We start from the raw sequence: 26,070 nt of genomic DNA on the forward strand, positions 1-26,070 counted from the left end.
ATCTGCAATATACAAAATGAAAAGAGTAGGTCCCAGAATAGACCCTTGTGGTACCCCTCTGTTAACAGTTCTTTTAGTGGATACCATGTCTGGCCCATTATCTCTACCGAGCCTTACATATTGTACTCGATTATTTAGGTAACTAGCAAACCATCTTATTGTAGAGCAATCGAAGCCATAGTAAGCGAGCTTTGACAAGAGCAGCGTTGTGTTTATAGAATCGAAAGCGCGAGAAAAATCAAGTAGAACCAACAACGTACCTTGTCCACTATCTTGTGCTACCAGAACATCGTCAACTACGTTCAACAAAGCAGTCACTGTACTACGAGACCTTCTAAATCCGGATTGCTTGACAGGTAGTATTTGATTTTGTTCAAGATATTCTGTCATTTGAGTACAAACAATTTTCTCTAAAATCTTTGACATGAATGGCAAAATACTTATTGGACGAAGGTCCCTATAATCATCTGGGTTTTGTTTCTTTGGAATCGGTTTCACCGCAGCTACCTTCCATTGTTCAGGGAATGAACCCGTGCTAATTGAATGATTGATTATTTTTGTTATAACTGGCAGAGTATAGGGTAGTGTAAGCAATAACATATTTAAGGTGATGCCGTCATCACCTTGGGCGTTGGTTTTAAAATGTCTGATTACATTAAGTACAGTAGTTTCATCAACAGTTTTTAATTTGAATGTGCTGTTGTTGAATCTATCAAATTCGTAACGACTAAGAGTTGATAAATTTATATTATTGTTATTACCGGGAATGTCTAAAAAATAGTTATTAATATCATCAGGATTACAGAGATGTGTTGGAAGGACGTAGTCTTTATTTTTAAAATTTGCCACATTGCTTTTGATATTTTTCCATAGCGTTTTTGGATTATTATTGGTGTTAACGAAATGTTTGAAATAAGCAACTTTTTCACGATTGATTGCAGAATTCACAAGATTTCTAAGATCCTTATAATATTTCACATGGGCATCTAATTTAGTATTCCTACTCCTAAGGTATGCCTTATCACGTAAATTCATCATTTCTCTGACATTGTGCGTGATCCATGGATATGATTTCTTCTTTAACAGAAAGGATTGCACAGGCGCATATACATTAAAAAGTTCAAGTATTTTGTTGTTAAAATTAAGTACCATTTCATTCATGTCTCCATATATAATTTTATCCCAATCTGTAGAATTTAGGTCATAATTAAAATTTTCAAAGTTAATATCTTTAAGCGGTCTCCGACTTATTAATTTAGGCGCTGTTCGCACAGTTTTAATATTAAGCTGACAAGTTATAAGGGCATGATGAGAAATCTCAGGGATGTGATTAACTAAAACATTATAAATAGCAGCATTGGAACAAACTATGTCAATTAATGTTTCATTGTGTTCTGAAATATGTGTAGGTTGATTTACAAACTGAGTAAGATTCAGATATGTTAAGAAAATATTTAATTTCCGTGTATTTGAATTATGTGGGAGTAAACAGTTTATATTGAAATCGCCTACTAGAACAATATTCTCATATTTGCCGAAGGAGGAGATTGATTCAGTAAGTGCATCAATAAATACGTCCACATTAAGCCAAGGAGGCCGATACGCTGTGCCAATGGCCGTCTTAATACCACCTATACTCAGACTTAACCACATCTGTTCGACGTCATCATTATTCGACGGATGCACTATCTTACGAACGTTAATTCCGTGCCGAACGAAAAACCCAACTCCACCACCGCGCTTACGCACTCCAGACCGTCGTGGTATGTGCAGGAAACGATATCCCGGCGGAGATGGTGCCCGCCCCTCCTCTCCCTCTCTTAACCAAGTTTCGTTTATGGCTAAAATATCTAAATCAAACCGTAATATGGCTGCTGTCAACTCATCGTGATGGGTTCCTAAAGAACCTGCATTTAGAAGCCCAACTGACACTTTTTTGTTTTTTTTAAATTTAATTATAAATGCAAACGTAATTTGACAGTATTTACAATGTGCAATGAATTCGCATAATTGTGAGGTGTGCCGCCAGTCAAGTCCGTAAGTGTGATCATTCTTATTTACTATTCTACTATACCGCACACAAAAGTGTATGTAGTAAGTGCGATGTGTTGAATGTATTGTCTTACAGTAATATGATGTGTAGATTGTTTTTATGCAATTGATTTTATACAGCATTAAAATTTTTATACAAATACAAGGTGAAAAACAGAATAAAAAAATTAATAAGGCCAACAAAATCGATATACATAGTAGAATTAAATAGTAATAACGGTATGTTACGTAATAAACAAAAATCATTGGTTTATTAGCAATTCTAGTTGTATATTTTTTATACAGATTTTGCAAATATTGAGTTATCAGACGTTTATAAATTACAGGCAGTATCCAAAACAAAGAAGTAAATGTGGTAATAAATTTTAGATCTGAGTAAATACAAATGTTAGACTCATTAACGTTAAGTAAATAATTTGTAATTTTAGGAACGAACAGTTTCATTAACCAAAAACTTTACTTAAATCGCTTTCAAAACGCAATCTATGAAGCGGGCAGCCATTGTCTTTTCGGGCAAAAACTTTACCCCCACGAGTCCAGACATGTTTCCAGTTGGTAAGTTTAGCTTCTGTACGCGCCTTGTAAAATATGTGACGATTGTACCTAGTCAATCTTTCATTGATGTACAATGGACACGCAGCAGTGGTAAGTCCCAGCCCATCCGTAGTGATACCTCGTCGAACTCGAGCCGCCGCCAATAGGTTATCGCGGGGAGTGCGACGTGCAAGCTGTACCACAATAGGGCGTGGTCGTACTGCGTCGCTCTGATCGCGACGTACGGCTCCCACACGTTCAGCACAGACAACATCGCGCTCTTCAACCGTCACCCCTAGTTTGGTTACGACAGCGAGCACGAGGTGTAAGGTAAGCTCATTCTTTTCTTCAGGTATGCCAGCGATCTCGATGTCATTGCGCAATAAATCTTGGTCCCTGTCGTTGAGTTCCATTTTTAGATCGGCGATCGTATTCTCTAAGAGAGAAATATCTTCAGCACGTTTACCGTCATGTTCATGTTTTGACTCCACTACTTCTATTCGGGACTCAAGGCGGTCAAGACGTTGATTACACGTGTTAATTGCAACAAGAAGATTAGCTATGGTACTTTTGAAATCCAGCATATCATTCCGCATTTCTTTTATATCCTGTCGTAATAATTTCAGTTCGCTAGTCAATTCATTCGCTTGTAAACCGGATGCAGTAGACACAGCGGAGGCGGGTACTATTGTGGCCATAGTCTTTTGCTTCTCCTGCCTGCGTAACGTGATATTTTCACGGTGGGTCTCATCCTTATTGTTGTTGGGAGACTGCTGCAAGCCTTGTTTCATTACAGTGTCAGTTTTAAGCTCCTTATTTTTACACTCCTGACACTTCCAGTTCTTTTTATTTTCCGTTGACATAATATTATAAAACCGTTTCTCGGTAACATTCGTGCAGAGAAGATCATAATATTTGTGACAGTTGTGGCATTTCAAAAATTGTCTTTCAGTAATTTCTTGCGAGCATCCATTGCAAAAAATTTTTTGCAATGGATGATGGATGACTGAGATTGAAGCGACTGCTTAGTTAATGCAGCAACTTGATAGCACGACTGTTTAATTGTAGTTTGACGAAGTTAACTATTGGAATGTTAAGAGATACAATTACCAATAATTTCTTATGTACGGGCTAATGGCCCTCAATTGGAACTCGCGACGGCCCTCTGCGCCCTGTCTGCTAAAGAAATTGTCATCTGTTTATGTTCATTTGATCAAGTTTTTTATTATTTTAAGAGTGCTTGACGCTTTATTATCGGCTGCGTTTATTATAAAAATTATTTACTTATTGTCAAAAGTGGTATAATGGAGATGTTGAATTAAAACCATTCAAAGTTACTTATATATTTGTGGTATTATTATATTTATCTATGATTCTATACTTTTATTAAAGGATTTCCAAATTGAAATTTTGAACATGAATATTGAATACAAGGACAGATTTATTTTTAAACGGAAGCTGAAGTTTACAGAACATTTCAAATTTAAATTTCCTTTTAATCGGCCGTTCCGCTTGAGATTACGAGTAACGTTTAAAATAAATTCAGAATGATAATTAAAGTGATAAAAATAAGTGTTTTTTTATTATAAACACGTGTTTTGCTGCAATGCCAATCGTGAGGAATGTTATCAGATCTTATATCACTAAAGAAGATATAATATTTTTATGATTTATTTATTTCTTTTTACGAACGTAAAAATATTTCAAATTAGGCTATGGTACGAGGTGTCAGGTACGCAGGATTCAATATAGCGTCGCTGGTCCCAATAATTCATAGCCGTTCACTCGTCCTTGCTTTTCCTAATCTGATGTGAGGCATGTACAAAAAGTTTACTGATTAGATCGAGAAAAACATATATATCTACTTCTTACTAATATTATAAATGCAAAAGTTTAGATGGATGGATGTTTGTTTGAAGGTGTCTCCGGAACGGCTCAACGGATTTTGATGAAATTTGGCACAGATGTAGAACATAATCTGGAAGAACACATAGGCTACTTATAAAGTTTTTTTTAATTCCGCGCGGACGCAGTCGCGGGAAAAAAGCTAGTTATTATATACAGTCAAAGAAAATGGAGCATTCGTCGTTTATGTATGTGACATTGGATTTTTCTGATTTGTCTTTGTTTTAATATTTCTTTTCTTTGTCAACAGCGATTACCATCGGTATCAGAGTTATCGGTCCAGCTCTTGGCTTTATGCTGGGCGCCCTCTGTACAAGAGTGTACGTGGACCCTTTGGCAGATCCTGGATATGATAACACTGATCCACGATGGGTCGGCGCTTGGTGGTTAGGTGAGTAATTCTGCTATTTTATAACGTATAGAAATTGTCTTAACACATTTCGTGCTATTACGATTTTACGATGTCTTCGAGTATGCTGCATATATTTCTCGGTAGACTCGGTAGACGAGTCGCCGGTACTGAACGTGTTAAACTTTTCATTGTTTTCCACATGTAACAAAGTTGTAGTAGGTTAATGTTTTACGACAATATTATGCAACTATGTGCCTAAATGCAATGCAATCTTCGTAATTATCAGTCAAACTATGGGGAAAAGAAAATAAGTTCATGCACTTGCATCACCTCATTCTCCTTAATCCAAGGAACCTTACGTTTTTTCATTTTAATGACTATTCGGCAAATAACTTTTCGAAAATTCCATTCACGTTACGTTATGACTTGAAGTAATTTGTATAAGTATAGCAGCGGTGCAGATTGATTAAACGTTTTTGCAAAGTCATTGCCTCGTGTCAATAATGAAATCAATTTATTATTTCTTTTTATACCTTTTTCTACTTTAAATCCATTTAGACATATAAAACTTTGTTGAATCTGAAAACAATTTATTGATTTCCCGTCTATACCAAAATGTTCAACATACATTTTTTTATATTATATCTGAAACACGATTACTATATTATATACATCCGATGTTTTTTCGAAACAAAGAACATAACATGCATTTGTTTTTGTATGTTTTGAATATATTCCTTTATTGACTTTCGACAATTTTTATAGGACATAATATTTCTTTATGCTTATTGAACTGCAGTAAAATAGAAATTGTATAATACTAGCTGTCGTCCACGACTCCGTCTGCGCGGAATTAAAGAAACAACGTTTTAAGTAGCCAATGTGTTCTTCCGTTTAAGTTCTACATCTATGTCAAATTTACCTTCAAAAAAACATCCATCTGAACTTTTGCATTAGTATAATATTAGTAAAATTATTTAATTTAACATAGTGTTTACTGCCATCCACTTCAGTTCCTGCTAATAGAAAAGACGTAACATATTACATCAAAGTACTAGAAACTAAAAGTGTGAAAAAATGTTGCTAGTTTAATAACGCAGCACTTGCTTGTAGTAGTCGTAAAAGTAAATTACTTGACTATTAAACTAAGATTTACACCAGTAAAAGAGAGTTTAATGTTCTATTAATTAACTTGTCTCTACTTACATAGTTGCGTCAACCTTCTCTCTCGTCATAATGCATTTCGTTCCACGCAACAGGAATACCAGAACGCTTTGCATTTTTTGTGTAAAACGGAACGTAACAAGACGAGAATAATATATGTAAACTCGACAAGTTTATTGACTCTTAAGTTTTATGTTGCTTTATGGTCGTAAATACGTACATTGCAGCGGCGCCGCAACCATTTGTATGAAGGGTTCTCGGTTGAGTATAAATCAGAGGCGAGGTTGAAAGTTACTTGCGAAATATACACCATTTTATAATTTGACACCGTCGATTAATGCTGCAAAGTTATTATGAACTTTAAAAGTAATTTAAACATGTCTTTAAACGGTCAGCACCGTTCAGTCGAGAGCTGGCAAGCTCGCTTGTGACATAGTATGGAACAATGGTGCGAAACTCCGCTAAGGCAATTCAGCAGCATCGTTGGCGCGTTATTATGTGCGTTGTGCGGGCGCAGGGCTTCTGTTCGATGGCATTCCATCGTGAAACTGCCATCTACCGTTACGTAGCCGTTCGCCTCGATGGATTTGCGCGCGAAATTCGCAAAGAAAGCACACGCGTGACCCGGGTACCGATCGAATGCGTGTGCCAGCCCTCGCCGTGAAATTTGCATTTCAAAAACCACAAAGGCACTTCTATTGCCCACGGGACAAGGTCCTAAGTCCCGCAGCCAATTGCCCCAAGTGGAGGAGTGCCAAGCGTGCCTCGACTGGCAATAAAGAATTCGCAAACACTCATCGAATGGTTTCCGCGTATTTCCTCATTGTCCGAGCACTATAAGCTTATGAATGGAGCGCTGAATTTTAATAAACACCTCGACAGATCTTCTTTTACTTGTACCGAACGTGGTAATAATCGAAATAGATTCAATACGCTCGTATCGTACTTTGTAATCGTTTTTATCTGTATCGAATTAGCATTCAGTGTCGTTCGGCCCATTTGTTTAACTTTATAGACCGATAATTTGTATTGTAGGCTCGATTTTATTACTTATTTTATATGATGCAAGTACATCGCGATCGCGAGTCGAATCTTCGAGCGAACTCGTTTAATTAAACGGTTGCTAAGCGATATGGGCACAACACGACAATCTTTTCGGTAACATTAATAACGCCGTACCGCTGCTTCGACCGTCTTCGTAGTGACACAGCGCATTGTGTAACACCAAACAGATTCAATATACTCGGTTATTGAGCAAATAGATCTCGTGCCGCAATATGTAAATCAACCGGCAAACGTTTCCCGCATTCGCTGCCAATCAGAATCGACTGCTTTGTGATTATATCTTTAAGCAGGTGGCATTGTTTAATGTAACTCTTGCTTACAATTGATTTGGCTACAACAGTATACGTTATTGCTTAAACGATAGGCTCATATAGTGCTTAGAATTGTTTGTGAATTGCATACTAAGAGTTCTATTCATTTTATTACACATTTAGAAAATGTTCTTTCTCGGATATAGAGTCCCGAAACGTTAATACTTATCGATATATAAGATTAACGTTTCGCGAGTACAAAAAAGGTTTACAGAACTAGAAACGATATGTCTTACGAAATAAACGATGTAGGCTGTTGAACCTGAATCAATTCAGGAATTACTGGATTTCATCTGTATTAAACGATTGCATTTAAAAGGCAACTTGTGTTATATGTTCTAATGTTAAATACAGTCTTTATGGCAAATGTAACATAGTCCTACAATGTCCTACGATGTATCTCGTTTTGGACGAGAGAGGTGTAATTTTCTCTCGGCTTTCGCTTTTCTTGCGGCTTGGTGTGACGCGTGACGCTGCGCAGGCGCACTCAGTATTACATAACGTGGCTTACATCAGGCGTCGCCGCGGCTAAAATAAGCCCGTGCCGCTCTATTCGTCGGTCACGGCCAAGGCTGCGGCACGCTCACAATTATGCCGCCGCCAGTAATGAGGATTTAGTGGGTGGACACTTTTACTTTCGGCCCGGCATTACTTGATGACCTTTGATACGTCGCCTCTATTTTGTGGTTTTTAAACTAATCTGCATACTCGATTTTTGAAATACTCTAAGTTTTTGTGTTTTCCGATCGGCCTAACGCGAAACACCCTTGAATATACAAATTGGATATATTTAAATAATTTTGTTTATTATGTTTTAAGTGACAGAAAACCCAATTTTTACTAATTAAAATTTCCTAGAGCTCATTTTCAAATTAACCTTTTAAATTCTCTGGCAGAATATGTAAGACGTTTAGAGTAAATCTAAACGAAATCAAATACAATGAACCGAAGAGATATAGAGTCGTGATAATAATATGAGCGAGAGCAATGATATTTTCTTCAAATCGTGGCAAGTATATTCCACTTGGAAAATACTTCGTGGTATTTTGCAGTACGATGTAAGATAATTTGCTATTATCAATTAGGTTTCTCGACTGGCGTATCTTCGTCATGTAGGCAGCAGTGGCCGGGGCGACAATGGTTCCTTTGTGCGCAATGTAAACAGCTCATAATCGCCATGTAGTGCGTCTAGCGAACGCCCTTGACTGTGCGCCGACCGGGCGACCTTGTGGCCGCGCAAATGTTTTCTGTTTGAATCTATCGCAATAAATGTATTCGGCCATTTCAAGGTCAGTGCGGGGACCAAGGGGCTATCGTAACTATCAATTTTTTGGAAGCATCCGCAAACTTCTAGATAAGAAGTTTTTTTTTTTAATTTCATGTCTTATCGCACTTCCGAAGCTCGTTAGTCAATATCATTATCAGGAGAGCCTATGACATTCAGTAGTTTGGTGACTTTTTGTAGGGTTTTAATGGTTACCACATAACTAAGAGTTTGGACAAAAAAAAATAACTCTATTAAGCTTTATCATATTTCCATTTCATTCGAACCTAGCTGCATTCTTTCGTTATGACAATTGTTTCAAAAAAAGGATAGTCTACGTACTTTTCAATCTCATATATGGGACACAAACAGACGTAGTTCTTTTAAATATCACTATACTAGTTAGTTATTACTACTAGTTAGTTATAATAGTTTATAAATAAACTCCGGATATAAAATAGGATTCTTCACCTCGACGCGCCCCTCGACTCCAGATAATTACTATACACCTTATCCGATGTTCTGAATAAACAATGCTTGCCTGCTTCCAATGTTAGCCTCGTATTTTATTTGTTCATTAGCATTTTTTTTTCGCGAAGACGATTATAAGAGTTTCTTAGCACGTATTTTGCGGACGCTATGTACTGAATTAATTTGATTCATTATTGTCCAGATAATGGGCACTAGATAATTAACGATAACGTATTGTACAAATCTAGGGGCGGTTAACTCAGTATGATTAGCGGATATTAAGAAAATATATTATCACATACAGGTGAATTTGATAAGCTTGCGATTATTTATTTATCATTTAGATTATATAAATGGTGTAAATAATTTTCGAGTAACGACACAATTACAAATATAATATGGGTCACTGAACAATGTTAGCTTTTTTTTAAATGTTGCCAGTCTTTGTATCCTTTATTATATGTTTCACATGAACATGAAAGATATTATAGTTTTAAAATTGTATCTTGTACAAATGTATGTGCACGCTTTCGCGAGGAAATGTTCACACCATTATCCTTTGGTAACATATCGGGAATAGGCAGTAGAAACTTGTCTCAACTGAACTCTCTGACATTTATCAAAACAAAATTGTCAGTTGAAATCGTTCAAGTCGCACATCGCGCGTTCTTCACGCAACCATTTATAAAATGGAAGCAATCTTCTGTTATTACGTCACCGAAGTCAATTGATTGTAGGTGCGTCTTACGAGATTTGCGTGAGAATTTTCAATAAACATTTCTTTTTACTTTGTAGTTATAGCTTTGATTGAATTCATCTTCGTTCCGGATTCTTAAAATAGAAAAAAATCACATTCGTTTGCGGAGCTTTTACAAAATTATGCATATTTTATAAAAGCATTTTATCTAAAAAATTAAAACATTAATACAAAATACAAAATAGTTATGAATAAAATTATGTTGTTATAAGATTTAAGCTTAATTAAACGTACGTTTGCAGGTATGGTGGTGATAGCGGGCTTCGTGGTGATCCTGTCGATCCTCATGTTCTTCTTCCCGCGACAGATCAAGCAGAGCCCGCAGCCGCTGCCGAGGAAGAAGAGTAAAGAGAAGAGCGAGCCATTCTTTAAAGGTACATAAGTGAAGAGTTACTAGAATGTCGAGACAGTGCCCTTATAATCAGTATGCCAGTTAATTGTTAAGGTCTCTTTTCAGAAATTATTAAATATGGTAAGACAAGCTATCACAATTTTTATAAAATATAACAATGTTTAATTTGTTAAAAGCCAAAGCCAGGCTTTACGGATTTACAATATAATTAATTCACTTATACGTTTATAATATTCATATTATTGTCATATGCTTCAGATTTCTTCGCGACGATAAAACGTCAGCTGACAAATGACATCCTGATGTGGCGCACAGCGAGCTCGGTGTTGCACCTGATGCCTATCAGCGGGCTGGTCAGCTTCCTGCCCAAGTACCTGGAGAAGCAGTTCCGGCTGCCGACGCACGACGCCAACCTTGTCTCGGGTGAGGTACTACGATGAACCCTGCATCTTGATAACATACACATTACCTGCTGTACTCAGAGATCTTTAGTTATTACTGCAGTGGTCCTTTAGTGTAGGTTTTTCATATTAAATTTACACTAACCTCTATGTTAAGCCTCCCCTGATTTAGGTAGACTTAGAGCCTCTCCTTTGGGACATTATGAACTAAATCTCAAAGGGGCTGTTTAAGTAACCATTTTAAAACTCAGTGTATCTTAAAGATTTGTAGGTTTAAGGCAAGATGAAGGTATGTGCCTCACACTTTTGTGAACCTCACAATCTGGAAACGTAAAGTTTCGGTAAAATTTTTATCTTGTACGCGGTTTTCACACGCGTGGATGCCGCGTGTTTTAGTTTATATTAGATACTAGCTGTCGCCCGCGACTCCGTCCGCGCGCAGTTAAAAAAAACTTGATAGCGGTATGAAAAATAGATAATAGCCGATTCTCAGACCTACTGAATATGAATATAAAATTTCATAACAATCGGTCAAGCCGTTTCGGAGGGGTACGGTAACTAACATTGTGACATGGAAATTTTATATATAAGATTTATAAATATGGAGTTAACAGATGAACGTTTTATTCCATCGAAATAACTTTAGAAATATTCATAATTATCTTTCACAATAAATTATTCATAAATAAAATTAAAATAATTGATTATATTGACATTTATTGTTTATGTATACGTTTTAATTAATGTAAATTATTTCTGTCTTAATCTACAAATGAGAACGTTACAAGAATCATTAAATATGTTACCGTTATTGTTCCCACTTGCAGGTCTGGGTGGTATCCTGATAATGGGTCTGGGCATCATAACATCGGGTGTTGTGATACTGAAGCTGGTACCGACGGCGCGTCAGGTCGCCGCCTGGACCGCAGCCTCCGCAGCCATGTACAGTGCTGGTCAGTTACAATATATCTACATCTGTAGTCAGATATAGTTTGACCAGGAAAATTTCTGGAAATAATAACTTGTATTAGTAAAATAAATTTTATTAAAAAATCCTATAATTTGAAGTATTTAAAAAAAACTTGAGAGGTGTCAAGGGACACCCGGATGGAACGAAGTTCCTTTCTATTAATTAGTGAAGGAACCAATGTTTATTCTATGAATAAAAAACTTAAGTCTTCACAAGAAGTACATTTTATTTCTATGAATTTTCGTTATATATTGTCACGTCGTTGCCATGGTGAAGTAGCGCTCATTCGTCGTTAACATACTTACTATAGCAAAAAGTGTCGTGACAACTTTTCGTAAGAATTTTTTCCGTCTAGCCCCCTTTCACAACGCGCGATAAGGAACTTCGTTCCAATATGAAAAATGTATTTAGGCATTTAATGGTTTCCAAATACTGGATTTAATGTTTAATTCTTTATTGATGTAAAATTGTTGCTCTTGTGACAGGTTTTTTATATTCCTGGTCAGTTATAAAATAACACTATTCCTGTGTCATCCAGGTATGGTGGTATTGATGTTTGTGAGTTGTCCCGAGGAGAGTTTCCGTATGCTGAGTGAGAATGGTGTCACCAGCAACTTGTCCTGCAGCGCCGCTTGCCACTGTGATGGTGCACCATACAGCCCCGTCTGCGGACAGGTTGTACAACATACATACTGTTAAACACACAAACAGACAAACGCAATTAATAATAGATATTACATACAGCGCTGTTCAAATTCTAGCTCATAATTCTTCTAAATATTTTAGCTAACGTTACGAAAGAGGCTATCCGTAAATTAAGTTTCATGAATTTTATGTTTTTTGACCCTTAATAGTCGTTGTCACAACTAGTCACATTTGGGAGACTCCCCCCTATCTAGAGTGATATCACATATTTTGTAATTTTACATTAGAAAAATTTATTAAATAAAAAAAATAGTGTTTCGAATTTTTTTTTGTATTTATTTAAATTATATTTAGTGTTGTAATACGAAATATCGTATGTTGAAAAAAGTGTGATGTCACTAAATTTTTGACTCTTTCATGTCTCTTTTCACATAATGTCACACTTCGTCAATCCTCTCCTTCCCCTTTTACATGTGACGTAATTTATAAATTACCTCTAAATGGATCTATACCAGTTATAAAAAACTGCACTTGCAGTTTTCTTGCAAACTTCGAACCGCTATAAAGTTTGAATCTTATTATACTATAGACTTTAAAGATGACTGATGATTTTTTTACAACTTTGTATGTTATTTTTAGAAATCAATACAGCATAATACAAAGTGTATGTGTGTTTGTATGTATGTGTGACGTTGGTGTGTTTGTCAGGACTCGTTCACATATGTGTCGGCGTGTCAGGCGGGCTGCGAGTCAAGCCGACAGCTCGACAACTCCACCTGGCTCTACTACAACTGCTCCTGCATCGAGGATCACGAGCGAGGGGAGAAGGCTATGGCTATGTGAGTCTTCATAACTTTACCACTCACAGTCGTTAATTTCCTCCCTTAGATAATAAAGTGACCAGTTAATAACTTTTAGTGCGATACTAAGTCTCTAAGCAGTGATAAGTTTTGTTTTGTATTTTATAAAAGGCTCATTAATTATTACTAAGGCTCTTAATTTATTACGCGTCTTTATATCACAAATATGTATTTACGAAGACGTAAAATAACTTGTTATATTAACAAATATAGCAAATAATTATAGTTTGACAATTTCTAAGGAGTTTTATTTATGTAATTCAATATTGCCATGTGCAAAATTATCGTGATGTCCAACCATAATCCGACACACACTGACTTAAACTGTCCAGATTTATAACTTACTTAAGAATGGCGGTATTAAGAGTTCTTGAACCGAAAGAGATGTTTCAAGGACCTCGAAAAATAGAGGACTGTCTCTGCCTACCTTTCTGAGTTACGAGTGTGAATTATATTATTGATTCAACTATAGCAGTGATTGTCAAACTTTTTTCTTTCACCGCTCCCTTTGAAAATTAAATATATTTCAGAGCCACCTAATTTTTATTCAGCCCTAAAACTTAAAAACTACAATTTCATTACTTTAATTAATTTCAATGCCCCCCATTTTTGGGGCCCCTTATTGCCCCCTCCTAGGTTTCAAACGCCCCCAAGGGGGCGTTATCGCCCACTTTGGGAAACACTGAACTATAGGAAAGTAAAAGAGTTCGCGTATTGAATGTAGCATGTGTTTTGTGTAGTCTCGAGCGGTACGCGATGTTGAATTCATCTGAGGTGTTGGGTGGGAGTGGTGGGGGTTTGGCGGTGAGCGGGGAGTGCGGGGGTCCGTGTGCACAACTCTACGTCTTCGTGGCAATCTTCGCCGCCGCCATGTTCATACATGCCACCGGTGAGGTCGGAGCTGTGCTGCTCATCATACGATGCACTGACAAACATGGTATGTATTATGTCAGTCAAGATTTTTTTAATAGCTAAAAAATGTGTATTCAAAATATTTTTTTAAAAATGTATCGTAAAGATCATTAATAATAAAAAAATGTCGTTTTTTATTCGTCTTTAAAAAAAGGGATTCGGATAAAAAGTAAGAAAATTACTACAAAACGTCTAATTTTTGCTTGTAAATGTATCTTATGTAAATAAGTACGAACTCTACTAAAATGTAATTACGTTTGAAATATATGTAAGAAAAGATATTGAACGATTTTTATTTGTACAGACAAGGCGATGGCGATGGGCGTGATCCAGTTTGCGATAGGCGTGTTCGGCAACGTGCCGTGCCCCATACTGTTCGGTGCGGCGGTGGACGCGGCGTGTCGGCTGAGAGACGCGGCTTGCGGACTGCTCGGCGCTTGCGCGTCTTATGACAACGACAGTCTCAGACATCTATATCTAGGTATTACTCTCTCATATTTACTCTTGTGACTCGAGAAAGAGAATTTCTCTTTCTCTTCCCCTAGTTAGATATTTGGTGGTACTTATGTCTACCACTAAACTTGGTAGACTGAATAATTTTCATCAATACTGGTCATAAACTACTTACTATCTCACTAATATTATAATTGCGAATGTTTGGATGGATGGATGTTTGTTTGAAGGTATCTCTGGAACGGCTCAACAGATCTTAATGAACATATGTTATTTATTATGTTTTCTTTAACTCTGCGCGGACGGAGTCGCGGGCGACAGCTAGTGTAAAATAAATTACATTGATGTCTGTGTGAACTAAAAGTGTGTAAAGGTTAATAAAAGAGATAAGTAATAGCTTGTTCTTTAATATGTCACTCACTCATCGTCACATTTTACTTAGATATATCTTCTAATATAGTTTATAAGCTATATGGCTAGACTAGCTATCGCCCGCGACTCCGTCCGCGTGGAATTAAAAAAAAGACGTAATAAGTAGCCTATGTGTTCTTCCAGACTATGATCTACATCTATATCAAATTTTATCGAGATCCTATGAACCGTTCTGAAGATACCTTCAAACAAACAAACATCCAAACATTCGTATTTATAATATTAGTAATATACGGCTAGATATAAGATGTATAATTTAATATTTTCAGGTCTAGCGGCGGGGCTGATGTTCCTCGCGTTCATAATGGACATGCTGGTGTGGAGCAAAGCGGGCCGCATCGACATGAACCCCGCGGAGACGCCCGACGCCGCGCCCCTCGCCAGACCCCACGCCCCACACGAGCCCCACGCCCCACACGAGCCCCACGCACACCACGAACCCCTCGCACCACACGAACCCCACGCGGCCCCTGACACGCAGCTCTGACGTACGCACACCTACGAGTCACACTTTTGAACTAATATAACCTTTAAATTGAAGGTAGTAAGGTCGATTATAACTTGCACAGTCCAACTAAATGTGAATTTAAATTTGGAATACTATAGCCAAAAGCCTGGTTTACATTATGCCAGTACAGTGACAGTAGCGCTCAAAATCAGTGCTGGCAGGCAATTGACATACTGTAAACATTAACTGGCGCCAGTCAATACTGTCCTATACTGGCATAATTTAAATCAAACATAATGCTATTTTAATTCTGACCAAACAATGAGCCTATAACATGGGTTATATCTTGCACGGAGATTTAAAAATGCCATCAAAATGCTAACTATTGTTTTTAGCGGAATTTTATTAAAGTTACTAGATTTAAATTATTTGTTGTACGTATTTACGTATTACGTATAAAAATATGAAAAATTGCATCCTGCAAAATATATTTACATTATATTTATATTACGCAATTATTAAATCTTGACTGTCAGCAAAATTTGATGCGTAATTTTTTTTATACATATTCAATAAAAATTTTACAAGACACTTACTGTCTGTAATTTTTTTTGTTGGCGTGTAATTTTTTTTTAAATCTTTTTCTATTCAAGATACAGATATGTAACAAGGCCAGTTTTGATTAAGAACACTATTTCTATAAAAAAAAATACAGTGACCAGTAATTTTTTTTTTTGTGAAGTGTTATACTAAATATATTATTTTGAACCCATCGACGAATAAAGTTACATATGTATGGGATCTATATTTTATATGTAACTTTAATCATCAATAGGCTCAAAATATTTTTTATGTAACACATTTAACAAAAAAAATTTTTTTTTTCAAGTAATAACGAATGATATTTCTAGTAGCTTTTTTTTGCATGTAAATAATAAATGGCTAAGGAAAGCCATATGCCAAAGTAGTATCACAATTATCATCACATTTCAATGCATAATATTTAAGGCATAATATTTTTTTTGATATCGCTCTATGCTTATTGAGTTTTTTTTTTATTTTATTATAAACTTATGAACAAAATGCATTTTAAACTTTGGTTTTCTTTAGAAATCATTAAAGAAACAATGATTCAACATCACAATAGATATGAGGGATGTTAGAATAAAAAATAAAAAAAATTGATCACAAGATATCTATGGGTTCTATGTATAAGGGCCAAAGTAACAAATTAATGATTTTTTCTTTTTTTAAATTATTTAAACTTTCGTGAGACATAATAATAAATTAATTAAAAACGGCTTAACTCACGTGTGATCGTCCGGTGACGGCACCGACTAGTTTCGGACCCGTCGGAGGTCCATCTTCAGGGCGTGTGTTTATTTTGAGGACTTCGCAGTCGCGTCGCATCTCGCACTCTCCCTGAAGATGGACCCCCGATGGGTCCGAAACTAGTCGGTGCCGTCACCGGACGATCACACGTCAGTTAAGCCGTTTCTTAATTAATTTCCTTTTTTATGTTAAAAGTTACCTCTTAATTTACTTAACAACTTATACTAAACACAAATACTATATATATAAGTTTTTTTTGCTTTAGTAAAAGGGTCTATGTTCCATCTTTTCCTATACGGTTGAAACTTTGAGAACTTCTCTGGTAAAGTTGTCAATTTCCACATTGGCCCTTATTCATAGGAGTCATTGGTATGTTATTATTTTAACATATAATAAACATAATATAGTTAATATAAGAAATGTGCCTAAATATTATATATCACTTTATCCCAGGACTGAGTTTATTTTAAGACTGGGCGCGCAATATATTGTTTTTAATATTTTTTTTTCGTTCATTTGATGTGTTTAGATTTTTTTTTGCATTTAAGTTTAATAATTCAGGTGTGTTTTTATATTTATATATGTTAAAATAAACCGGCAGCTTTTTATGTATGTATAATTTGAATTCCGTCAGTTTATAATCGAACTAGATAAAATATAAAATATTACATTTTAATAATAAAATTTGACTTATCTATTAAAGTTGGGTTTTTTTCGTTTGATAACTGTTAAGATATTTAATTTTTATTTTAAAAATATATATCAAATCAATAGAGTCCAATAAAAAATCTATAACTTCTAGCATCCATTGTTTTTTTTTAAATTTACTAAAGGAATAAAATAGGGTATCTAAAGTTAGTCTGTTGGAAAATATACCAACTTATTATGAATGTTTAATCCACGATTTTTAATTTTTTTTTAGTTCGATATTAAATTGACGAAGTTCGCAAACGTTCGGTGAAATATGACAATATGCAATAAAACCAAAGTTACGTACAATATATTGCCAGCTCAGTTAGTTTCGGTTATTGCGAATTACATGGCTAGTGATTAGATGTTTATAATTAGTTTAGAACAACGTGGTTTTTTTTTTATGTAACATTTAAAATTAAAATACAATTGTAAATATAATAATATAATGAAACAAATAATCACATAATAATCTGTAGGCATTTTTAATAGGTAATTTTTAATCTGTTGTATTTTCTATTAAAAATATAAACAATTTCTTTTAAATTACACTTGAGCTGTATCCAGACATTTTTATTGCATTTTAGACGTCGATAATTTTTTTCTTCCATTGTATGAAAAAAAAAAATTAAATTGAATATATGATTCGATTCATATCAAATTATCGATTTTTTATCGATTCCATTCGATTGACTAGAAAAAGAATGTTTACTATCTATATATATAACTAGTTTTCGCCCGCGACTTTGTCCGAGTGGAATAAAAAAAACTTAATTAGTAAGCTATAGTAATTAGTGTGCAAACTATGTGCATATTAAGTTTTTTTCAACTCCGCGCGAACGAAGTCACGGATAACAGCTAGCAATTTTAGAGCCGAAGTGTTTTTTTTCTTAAAAATGACTTTATGGCTCTTGTGTAATATTTTTTTAATTTTTTATCAAAGGCTGGGTCGTGTGTAAAAGAAATTTAGTATATACGATTGGTTATAAATAGTTTTAAGTTGAGAGTAAACCGGGATCACAATATATGTTTACGAAAATCTGTGATGTTTCTATCACTTTTACAATATGTTTTTTTATTAATGTGCGTTTCCACTGTTGTGAAATTTTTTGACAGTATATTGTCTTTTTAAAAAATGTGGAATGAATTTTTTGTTTATGTAATTATCCTTTCAGTGGAAATTCAGATTTATAATGTTATATATATAGAAAATAATCTTATTTTGTTTTGCAAAATATTGTAGCATGTTTCTATGCATGTTTTTTGTATTTTTTTTATCGATTTTTTAAAAAATAGAATATTTTGACAACAGACTGAATAAATGAAATAATATTAAAGATACAATTTGCCATCGAAATAATAATTTAAATTAAATATTTAATAATTTTATCATTTTAATCGAAGGTGCAAATTTTGTGCAATTTTAGACAAAATATATATTTATATGATTATAAATTGTTTTTTTTTTACATTTTTTTTATTAATATTGAATGAATTGTGGTCATGATTTTTAATTAAATTTAAATTGTATTTATATTTATATAATAAAATAAATTTAATCACATTTTTGTCGCTATTTCTTTAGCTTTAGTGAATATTTTTAATCTATATTTTTTTCTTATGTACTTCTTGTCGATGTTTAGATAAATTTTTTGATTGTTGTATGTTTTTTATTGTATTGGAAAATGACTTTCTCTTTCTAAATGTTGAACACAATTTTACTAGTCTAGACTTAGTTGTAATCAATAATACCTCTGGATTTTAGATGTATGAATGTGTATCCTAAAAGGTTAAAATGCCGTTTTCATTGTAGCTAATACTTGTATAACAACAAAATGTTGGTTCTATTTTCTTAAACAGTACGAAAGGCATCACATATAAAGAAGTTTTGGCAGAATTTCATGGAATTGTTTGTAAATTTAAATATTATTTTAAAAGGATTCCCGTTGGACCTACCGATCAATCGGCCCAATGGTAAAAAGACATCCCATAAAAGAATGCCCAAAGGTGAACATCCTTTTTTAAGATAAATTTATATGAATAATTGGCGAAGACGAATTAAAACAATATTTTGAAAAGCTAGCAGCTAAAATAATATTTTTTAAGCCAGTTTTTTTCATAATTATTGTATATTTTTTTTTTACCAAAAATACGTGCATGTATTGAATTTTATCATTTATTATGAATCAAATAGTACAGTTTTATAATTAATTTAATTATAATAGTAATTAAGCGGAATTATTTCGGCCTGGTTTCTAATACGGTACTGCTTGTATCTTGTACATTTGTCAATTTAAGGTTATGTCTAGATTTGTTACTGTGACAGTGGTCACATATTTTTTTTTAATTATTTGTAAATAAAATCCTTTATTGAGAGAATTGTTCTTTTATTTGTATTCATTCATCATCAGCTCACTATACATTCCCACTGAGGGGCTCGGAGTCTACCCTAAGTTAGGGGTGACTAGGCTATAGTAAACCACGCTGGCCAAGTGCGGGTTGACTTCACACATATAATTGAACTTCTTATCAGATATGTGCAGTATCGCGATGTTTTCCTTCATCGTAAGTACGTCGGATAAATGTACATATCGACGCTGGAAAGCGTAAACGCTGTAACCCCGAAAGTATGAACTTTACAGGAGAGCCAAAAAATGATAACTCGTGAGCTGATACGTCTACAAGCATGCGGTATTTAGCAATGTTGTGTAGTTTGTGCTAACCTATAATAAAATCATTATTGTGTGATAATGGTTGAAATTATTAATGTGTGAAAAACATATTCGCGATTTCAAGGGTTACAGCGTTTATGCTTTCCAGCGTCGATATTTAAATCAAAAATCGAAAAACACATTGGTACAGAGCGGGATTCAACCTAGGACCTGCAGATTGCAAGTCAAGTGCGTAACCCCTGAGTCACCGACGCTCTTATTTGAATTAAAATTCGTGAAATAACTGACTCGGTTGGTATAAAGGTTATACACTAGAGCATTTTCTCAAGCATTTCTATGTAATGTAACGTTTTAACGAATGATATGATATGATACAGGTAAAAGCATAGTTTCCAAAGCACGTCTGGTTCGTGAAAGGGTGATACACAACAACATATCTTAGAGCAGCTCGTTGTTTTGTTACAAGTAAATGCTCTGGTCTATACTCACCTTAAGTCAAACTAAATTATGATAGTTCACTAGCGCCCTCCGCTTTAGTTGGTAAAACATAATGACATAAATCTTACTAATATTATAAATGCGAATGTTTAGATGGATGGATGGATGTTTGTTTGAAGGTATCTCCAGAACAGCTCAACAGATCTTTATGTAATTTGACACAGATGTAGATCATAATCTGAAAGAACACATAGGTTACTTATTATGTTTTTTCAAGTTGCCAGCGACAATTGCGTTAAGAGTTGAGGGCGACGTCTATTATTTCATAATGGGAGTTTGTGCACTCGAATATTGAATAAGTCGGTTTTCTTTTGTATTTTCATTGACATTCTATTTATCGAGATGCTTTTGTACAATGTAAATTCACTAGCCGGTACATAGTAACCCTAAAGTGGGCTAAGCAGGAATATTTGTGTGAATATATCAAAATTTGTATGAGATTCTTGGTACTATACGCTGTATAGGGATGCGGCACAGATAATATAAATTTTGTTAATAACGATACGATGGCGATTGCCACAAATATTCATGCTAAGCCCACTGGTCATCTACATCTACTTCCACAAAAACACAACTGTCAAGCGCCACAAAATATTCCATTTACACCGAAGGGCATTTACTAAAAACCTTAAACATTGTTAATCTCTGTACATTCACTTCACAATAATCGAAACAGTAAATTGATACAAAGTTTTTTTAAGACAAGGAAATAGAAGGCACTGGAGGTTTTATTACTTATTAGTTGAGATGATGACGTAATTGTTCTACGAAATTGTGACCGGCGTCTAACATGATCAATTGATTATAACTATCGACGCATCGACCTTGTTATTGAAAACAAATGAACTCTACACTTGTACAGTATTGTTTATAAGGATAAATATAGATATACTAGTTTTTGGCCGCGACTCCGTCCGCACGGATTTAAATAAAAACTTAATTTGTAGCCTATGTGTTCTTTCAGACTATGGTCTACATTTGCCAAATTTCATCACGATCCGTTAAGCCCTTCCGAAGATAACTTCAAACAAACATCCATCCATCCAAACATTCGCATTTATAATATTAGTAAGATAAGTAAGATGTAAGTTTACATAATTACTGTATAATTAAGATTGTTAAGACTCTTAGGATATATCTTTAAATCTTTAATGATTCCTATGGAAGGTAATGATGGGTATCTAGCTAGAACGCTAGGTCAGAGTGAGATCTTATATTTTCGTATGGGATTTTCAAATTTAGTAATTAGAAATCTTGATCAGTACAGCTGCACTTTGTATATTTTATTTAGTTAGTAACATTTTGAATTTTGCCGTTACGTGTTTCCTACAGTGACAGTTGTTTGCATGAATTTTGGGAATCGCATAAGGACTTAATGACACGACGGAAACCCGGAAGAGTAACCTTCAGGCCTTGTAAGACATCATGAAGTTAAATCGTCTTTATATTTATTAAGTTACATACTTTATATATTACGTTACAATTAAATTTACAAGAATATAGTGCTGCGACTCTATATAATAACATTATATAGGAAGCGGTAATAAAACACAAATAATATTTATTCAATATCTATTTAGAATTATCAGCAAATCTTTGAACCGTAGCAAATGATAATTGACATTTGTCGATAGGATAATATTACGCAATTACATGTGAATGCTGTCCTTGTGGCCATGTTCATGAGCTTTAGCGGAAGCGTCAGCAGATGCGGCGGCGGATGAGCTGGCTGAATATCCAAACTTATGATTTCTTTTTCTATAATTATTCTCGTTTTCGTAGGTTTGAGGGATTTTTCTGTAAGATTAATTGTGAGTTTATGAGACCAAAATCTCTATATAAAACATATCCTTTTCCCTGTCATTATCTTATTTATCTTTTAAGGGAACAATGGATTGTTAATGTATTAGTCTAAAGCATTAGGTTTTCCAGATTAAAAAATAATACAAACCTGATATGTACGCTTTCATCGCAGCTACGCGTTTCCCCACTGATACTGCCGTCTTTCTCATTGCTTTTGTCCTCATAATCTCCGTCTTCTATTTCATAACCGCTTTTTTCGTAGCCCCCTGACTTCTCTGAATAGTAGAATAGAATACATTGGATTTTTCCTAATACTTTCAGATTTAATCTTATTTAAGAAGTTAATTAAAAAATTACATGACCTTCATATAATTGAAAGTTTTTGAGATCTTTTAAATTACAGCTTTCAGTTGTGAATCTATTCAGTTGGGCCGACAGAGTATGTACTCTTCTACATATATTCCTCATTCACAAAATCCATTCATACTCTTCGGTCTTTTCCTACCTTTGTAGCCACATTCAATCTTATTACTTTTTATGTGATCATCATCTCGCATAATATGTTCATACCCCGTTAAGCTTTTCATTCTCAATGTCTCCATCACCGGACCTATTTTCAAACTTCCTCTAATGTACACATTTTTAATTTTATCCCATTTTGTTACGACACATCTATCTTGTTAGGGTAATACATTAGCTCTTTAGATCTATTTTTAATACATGAAAAATTAGATGTTTTATACGATTTTAGTGTTACTTACTAAATTAAATTTAACTAAAATTAAACTTAAAAAATTAAATTTAGATTATGAGAACAATGGACTCAGGGGAAAAAACACAGAAAAAAAAATATTACAAATTTAACTTACCCTGATTTGCTACGACGTAGGCTGTTAGCATCGTGGCTAGAGCCAAAATGATTTGAATTTTTTTCGTCATTTTGGCAGACTGATGTACTGATGAATTTAGACTGATCTTTTATACATTCTATGGCAGGATGAACCCGTCACATCAAATCAATTTTTGGACGGTCGCGGTTACATGTTAGTGTCGCATTTTCGTTTGTAATGCGTGACCGACAAGGTCATATATTCCGGCTGATTGTTGAAGAGATGGATGGATAGTTTGAATTTGATGTGATTAAGTAAGGAGTGAATTATAGAGTCGTGGCCCCTTACTTCAGGCATTATTAGGCGGCTCAAAGTCATTCAAAGGGCAATGGAGAGGGCAATGCTCGGAGTCTCTCTGCGAGATCGCGTCAGAAATGATGCCATCCGCAGCAGAACCAAAGTAACCAACATTGCCCGAAGAATTGCAAACCTTAAGTAGCGATGGGCTGGCCACATTGCCTGCAGAACGGACGGCCGATGGGGCAGAAAAGTCCTAGAGTGGCGGCCACGGACAGGTCGACGCAGCGCGGGTAGGCCTCCTGCAAGATGGACCGATGACCTGGTCAAGGTTGCGGGAGTGCACTGGATGCGGGCGGCACAGGACCGGGCATTGTGGCAATCGATGGGGGAGGCCTATGTCCAACAGTGGACAAACTCAGGTTGATAATGATGATGATGATGTTAAAACAGTAGTGGTACCTACTCTTGCCGTAGGCTTCCACTGCTGACACACTTGTATATTGATTGTTACCCCTCATATTCACTAATAACAAGATAGCAATATTTTTATAGTGGTTCCGTCAGTAGAAATTGTGTGGATTAACAAAACATTTCATGGTATGAATTACAAGTGATTTTGTGACATAAATATTATTTAACGATTATAACCTCGAGGTCATGAAAGTAAACGTTAAATTTCAAAGACAACTTGATGTGTTTGATTTTTTTTACAATCATTGTAAGAAATGTGAATTCTGTTTGTATACAAATTATGATTGAATGTTTATTTTGACTTAGTAACGACCTTGTTGCTGTAGACGCATTGTTATTTACGATCCGGGAAAAACGTATGCAAAAGTACAAACTTTATAAAATACTGAGTATATATTTTTTATTGGATACCAAGTATCTAATTTGCTGTGCGCTAATCGTTTTGTAGTTTTATTTCTTTTTATACCGGTCCCACATCGTCTAACCTAGTAGTTAAAGAGTTTGTAAATCAGGTTCGTAGCAAATGTGCATATTTTTTTAATTGACGGTGGAGGTGACACACAGAAAGATAATATTTCCTCTTACCATGCGTCCCCTTCTCCGTAACATCCTCTTCCCCTTCCCATCCTTTCTTTAAATCCTTCCATCCTTTCTTAACTGTATGGAAGGGAAAGGGGATTAAAGTAAGGCCTGAGGCGCGCACACACATCGAAACGCGGAGTTAATTCCACTTCACGCATGTCTTCTCTGTGGTCTTGGTATTTCACCGGTGGAGCCGGCCCATTTGTGCAACTAATGTTCTGCCGATATTGTTCGTGCCGTCTACCATTGTTAAAATTTAGCTTTACTCTGTTCATGTTTATAAATAACAGAGTTGCTTGCGATGTTATGATTACCGTAGTGATTTTTATCTATATGTTATTATTTATCTTGGGAATATACTGCGAGGACCGAAGTACGAACTACTAAAAATCATTATTCAGGTAAAGATACAAGGAAAAAGAAGGAGGAGGAGGACAGGAAGGAGAAGGACATCTTGGCTGAAAAATCTGCGCCAATGGTATAATAAAAGTACGCGTTCTATATTACGAGCTGCTGTGTCCGGAGTTCAAGTTGCCATGATGATCGCCAACCTTCGTTAGGAGATGGCACCAAAAGAAGAAGTGATTTTTATAACTATACGAGTAATAAGTTTGCAAACTAGCAAGCAGTTCGTGTGAAAGACGAATGTACAAAAATAAAACAAGATATAAGGAGCTATATGTTGGAGCATAGTTATCAACAGAGGACGAATAATGCCCAATACATCTTATTAATATTACCTATATAAATGCGAAAGTTTAGATGGATACATGGATAGATGGATGTTTGTTTGTTTGAAGGTATCTCCGAAACGGCTCAACGGATCTTGATGATGGCTCAAATGTAGAATATAGTCTGGAAGAACTCATTAGCTACATAGTAAGTTTTTTATAATCCCGCGCGGACGGAGTCACGGGTGACATCTAGTTATATATTATAATTAATATAAGAAGCTCGCGGGGAAGAACTGCACTTATTGAACACGTTTAAAAATAAAACTCACGTGCATATATAAGTTTTGTTACTTTGTTTTGTTTATTTTCTTGTTATTATAGAGCTAGGCTAATTTAAAACTATGTATTTTATTTTTCCATTTGTGTTTGTGTAATCGATTATATACTTAGAAGTATTATATAAAACTAGCTTTTACCCGCGACTCCGTCCGCGCGGAATAAAAAAATAGAAAACGGGGTAAAAATTATCCTACGTCCGTTTCCTGGTTCTAAGCTACCTGCCCACCAATTTTCAGTCAAATCGATTCAGCCGTTCTTGAGTTATAAATAGTGTAACTAACACAACTTTCTTTTATATATATAGATTTACATAGTATTTATATATGATGTCTCAACGTTTTCCATTACCTATGTGATTTACAAATTAAAATAAAAAATAAGAGGCATTTAGTCATTAATAATTAGAGGCACAAATCCGAAAATTAAATTGAATTGAACCGAAGACTGCAACATCGAACTTTGAATAATTATGGTGTCATTGTGTCTTTGAATAATTGGTACTTATAATATTAAAACATTAAAACGATAAAA

General features: G+C 35.0%; 2 protein-coding genes across 4 annotated transcripts in view; one reads left to right on the top strand and one right to left on the bottom strand.

Moving 5' to 3' along the window:
• LOC106716945 (solute carrier organic anion transporter family member 74D) overlaps positions 1-15,744 on the top strand; it is a 55,771-nt gene extending 40,027 nt beyond the window's left edge. For all 3 annotated transcript variants that reach the window (XM_014510632.2, XM_045681414.1, XM_014510630.2), the window contains exons 3-11: positions 4,742-4,882; positions 10,118-10,249; positions 10,486-10,650; positions 11,456-11,581; positions 12,137-12,273; positions 12,952-13,082; positions 13,844-14,040; positions 14,320-14,496; positions 15,170-15,744. In XM_014510632.2, coding sequence (XP_014366118.2) covers positions 4,742-4,882; positions 10,118-10,249; positions 10,486-10,650; positions 11,456-11,581; positions 12,137-12,273; positions 12,952-13,082; positions 13,844-14,040; positions 14,320-14,496; positions 15,170-15,387 — 1,424 coding nt within the window. In that variant the 3' untranslated portion in view covers positions 15,388-15,744. The remainder of the gene's footprint in view (positions 1-4,741; positions 4,883-10,117; positions 10,250-10,485; positions 10,651-11,455; positions 11,582-12,136; positions 12,274-12,951; positions 13,083-13,843; positions 14,041-14,319; positions 14,497-15,169) is intronic.
• A 6,403-nt stretch (positions 15,745-22,147) lies between these two features.
• On the bottom strand, positions 22,148-23,305 carry LOC106716917. The gene is made up of 3 exons (XM_014510574.2): positions 23,213-23,305; positions 22,492-22,618; positions 22,148-22,337 (listed from the first exon to the last, which is right to left on the bottom strand). Exons 1-3 carry the CDS (start codon positions 23,280-23,282, stop codon positions 22,190-22,192), a joined length of 345 nt encoding a protein of 114 aa, XP_014366060.2. The 5' UTR covers positions 23,283-23,305; the 3' UTR covers positions 22,148-22,189.
• Between the last annotated feature and the right edge of the window lie 2,765 nt (positions 23,306-26,070).

This window comes from Papilio machaon, chromosome 2 (assembly GCF_912999745.1).
Source record: "Papilio machaon chromosome 2, ilPapMach1.1, whole genome shotgun sequence".
Classification (NCBI taxonomy): Eukaryota; Metazoa; Arthropoda; class Insecta; order Lepidoptera; family Papilionidae; genus Papilio; species Papilio machaon.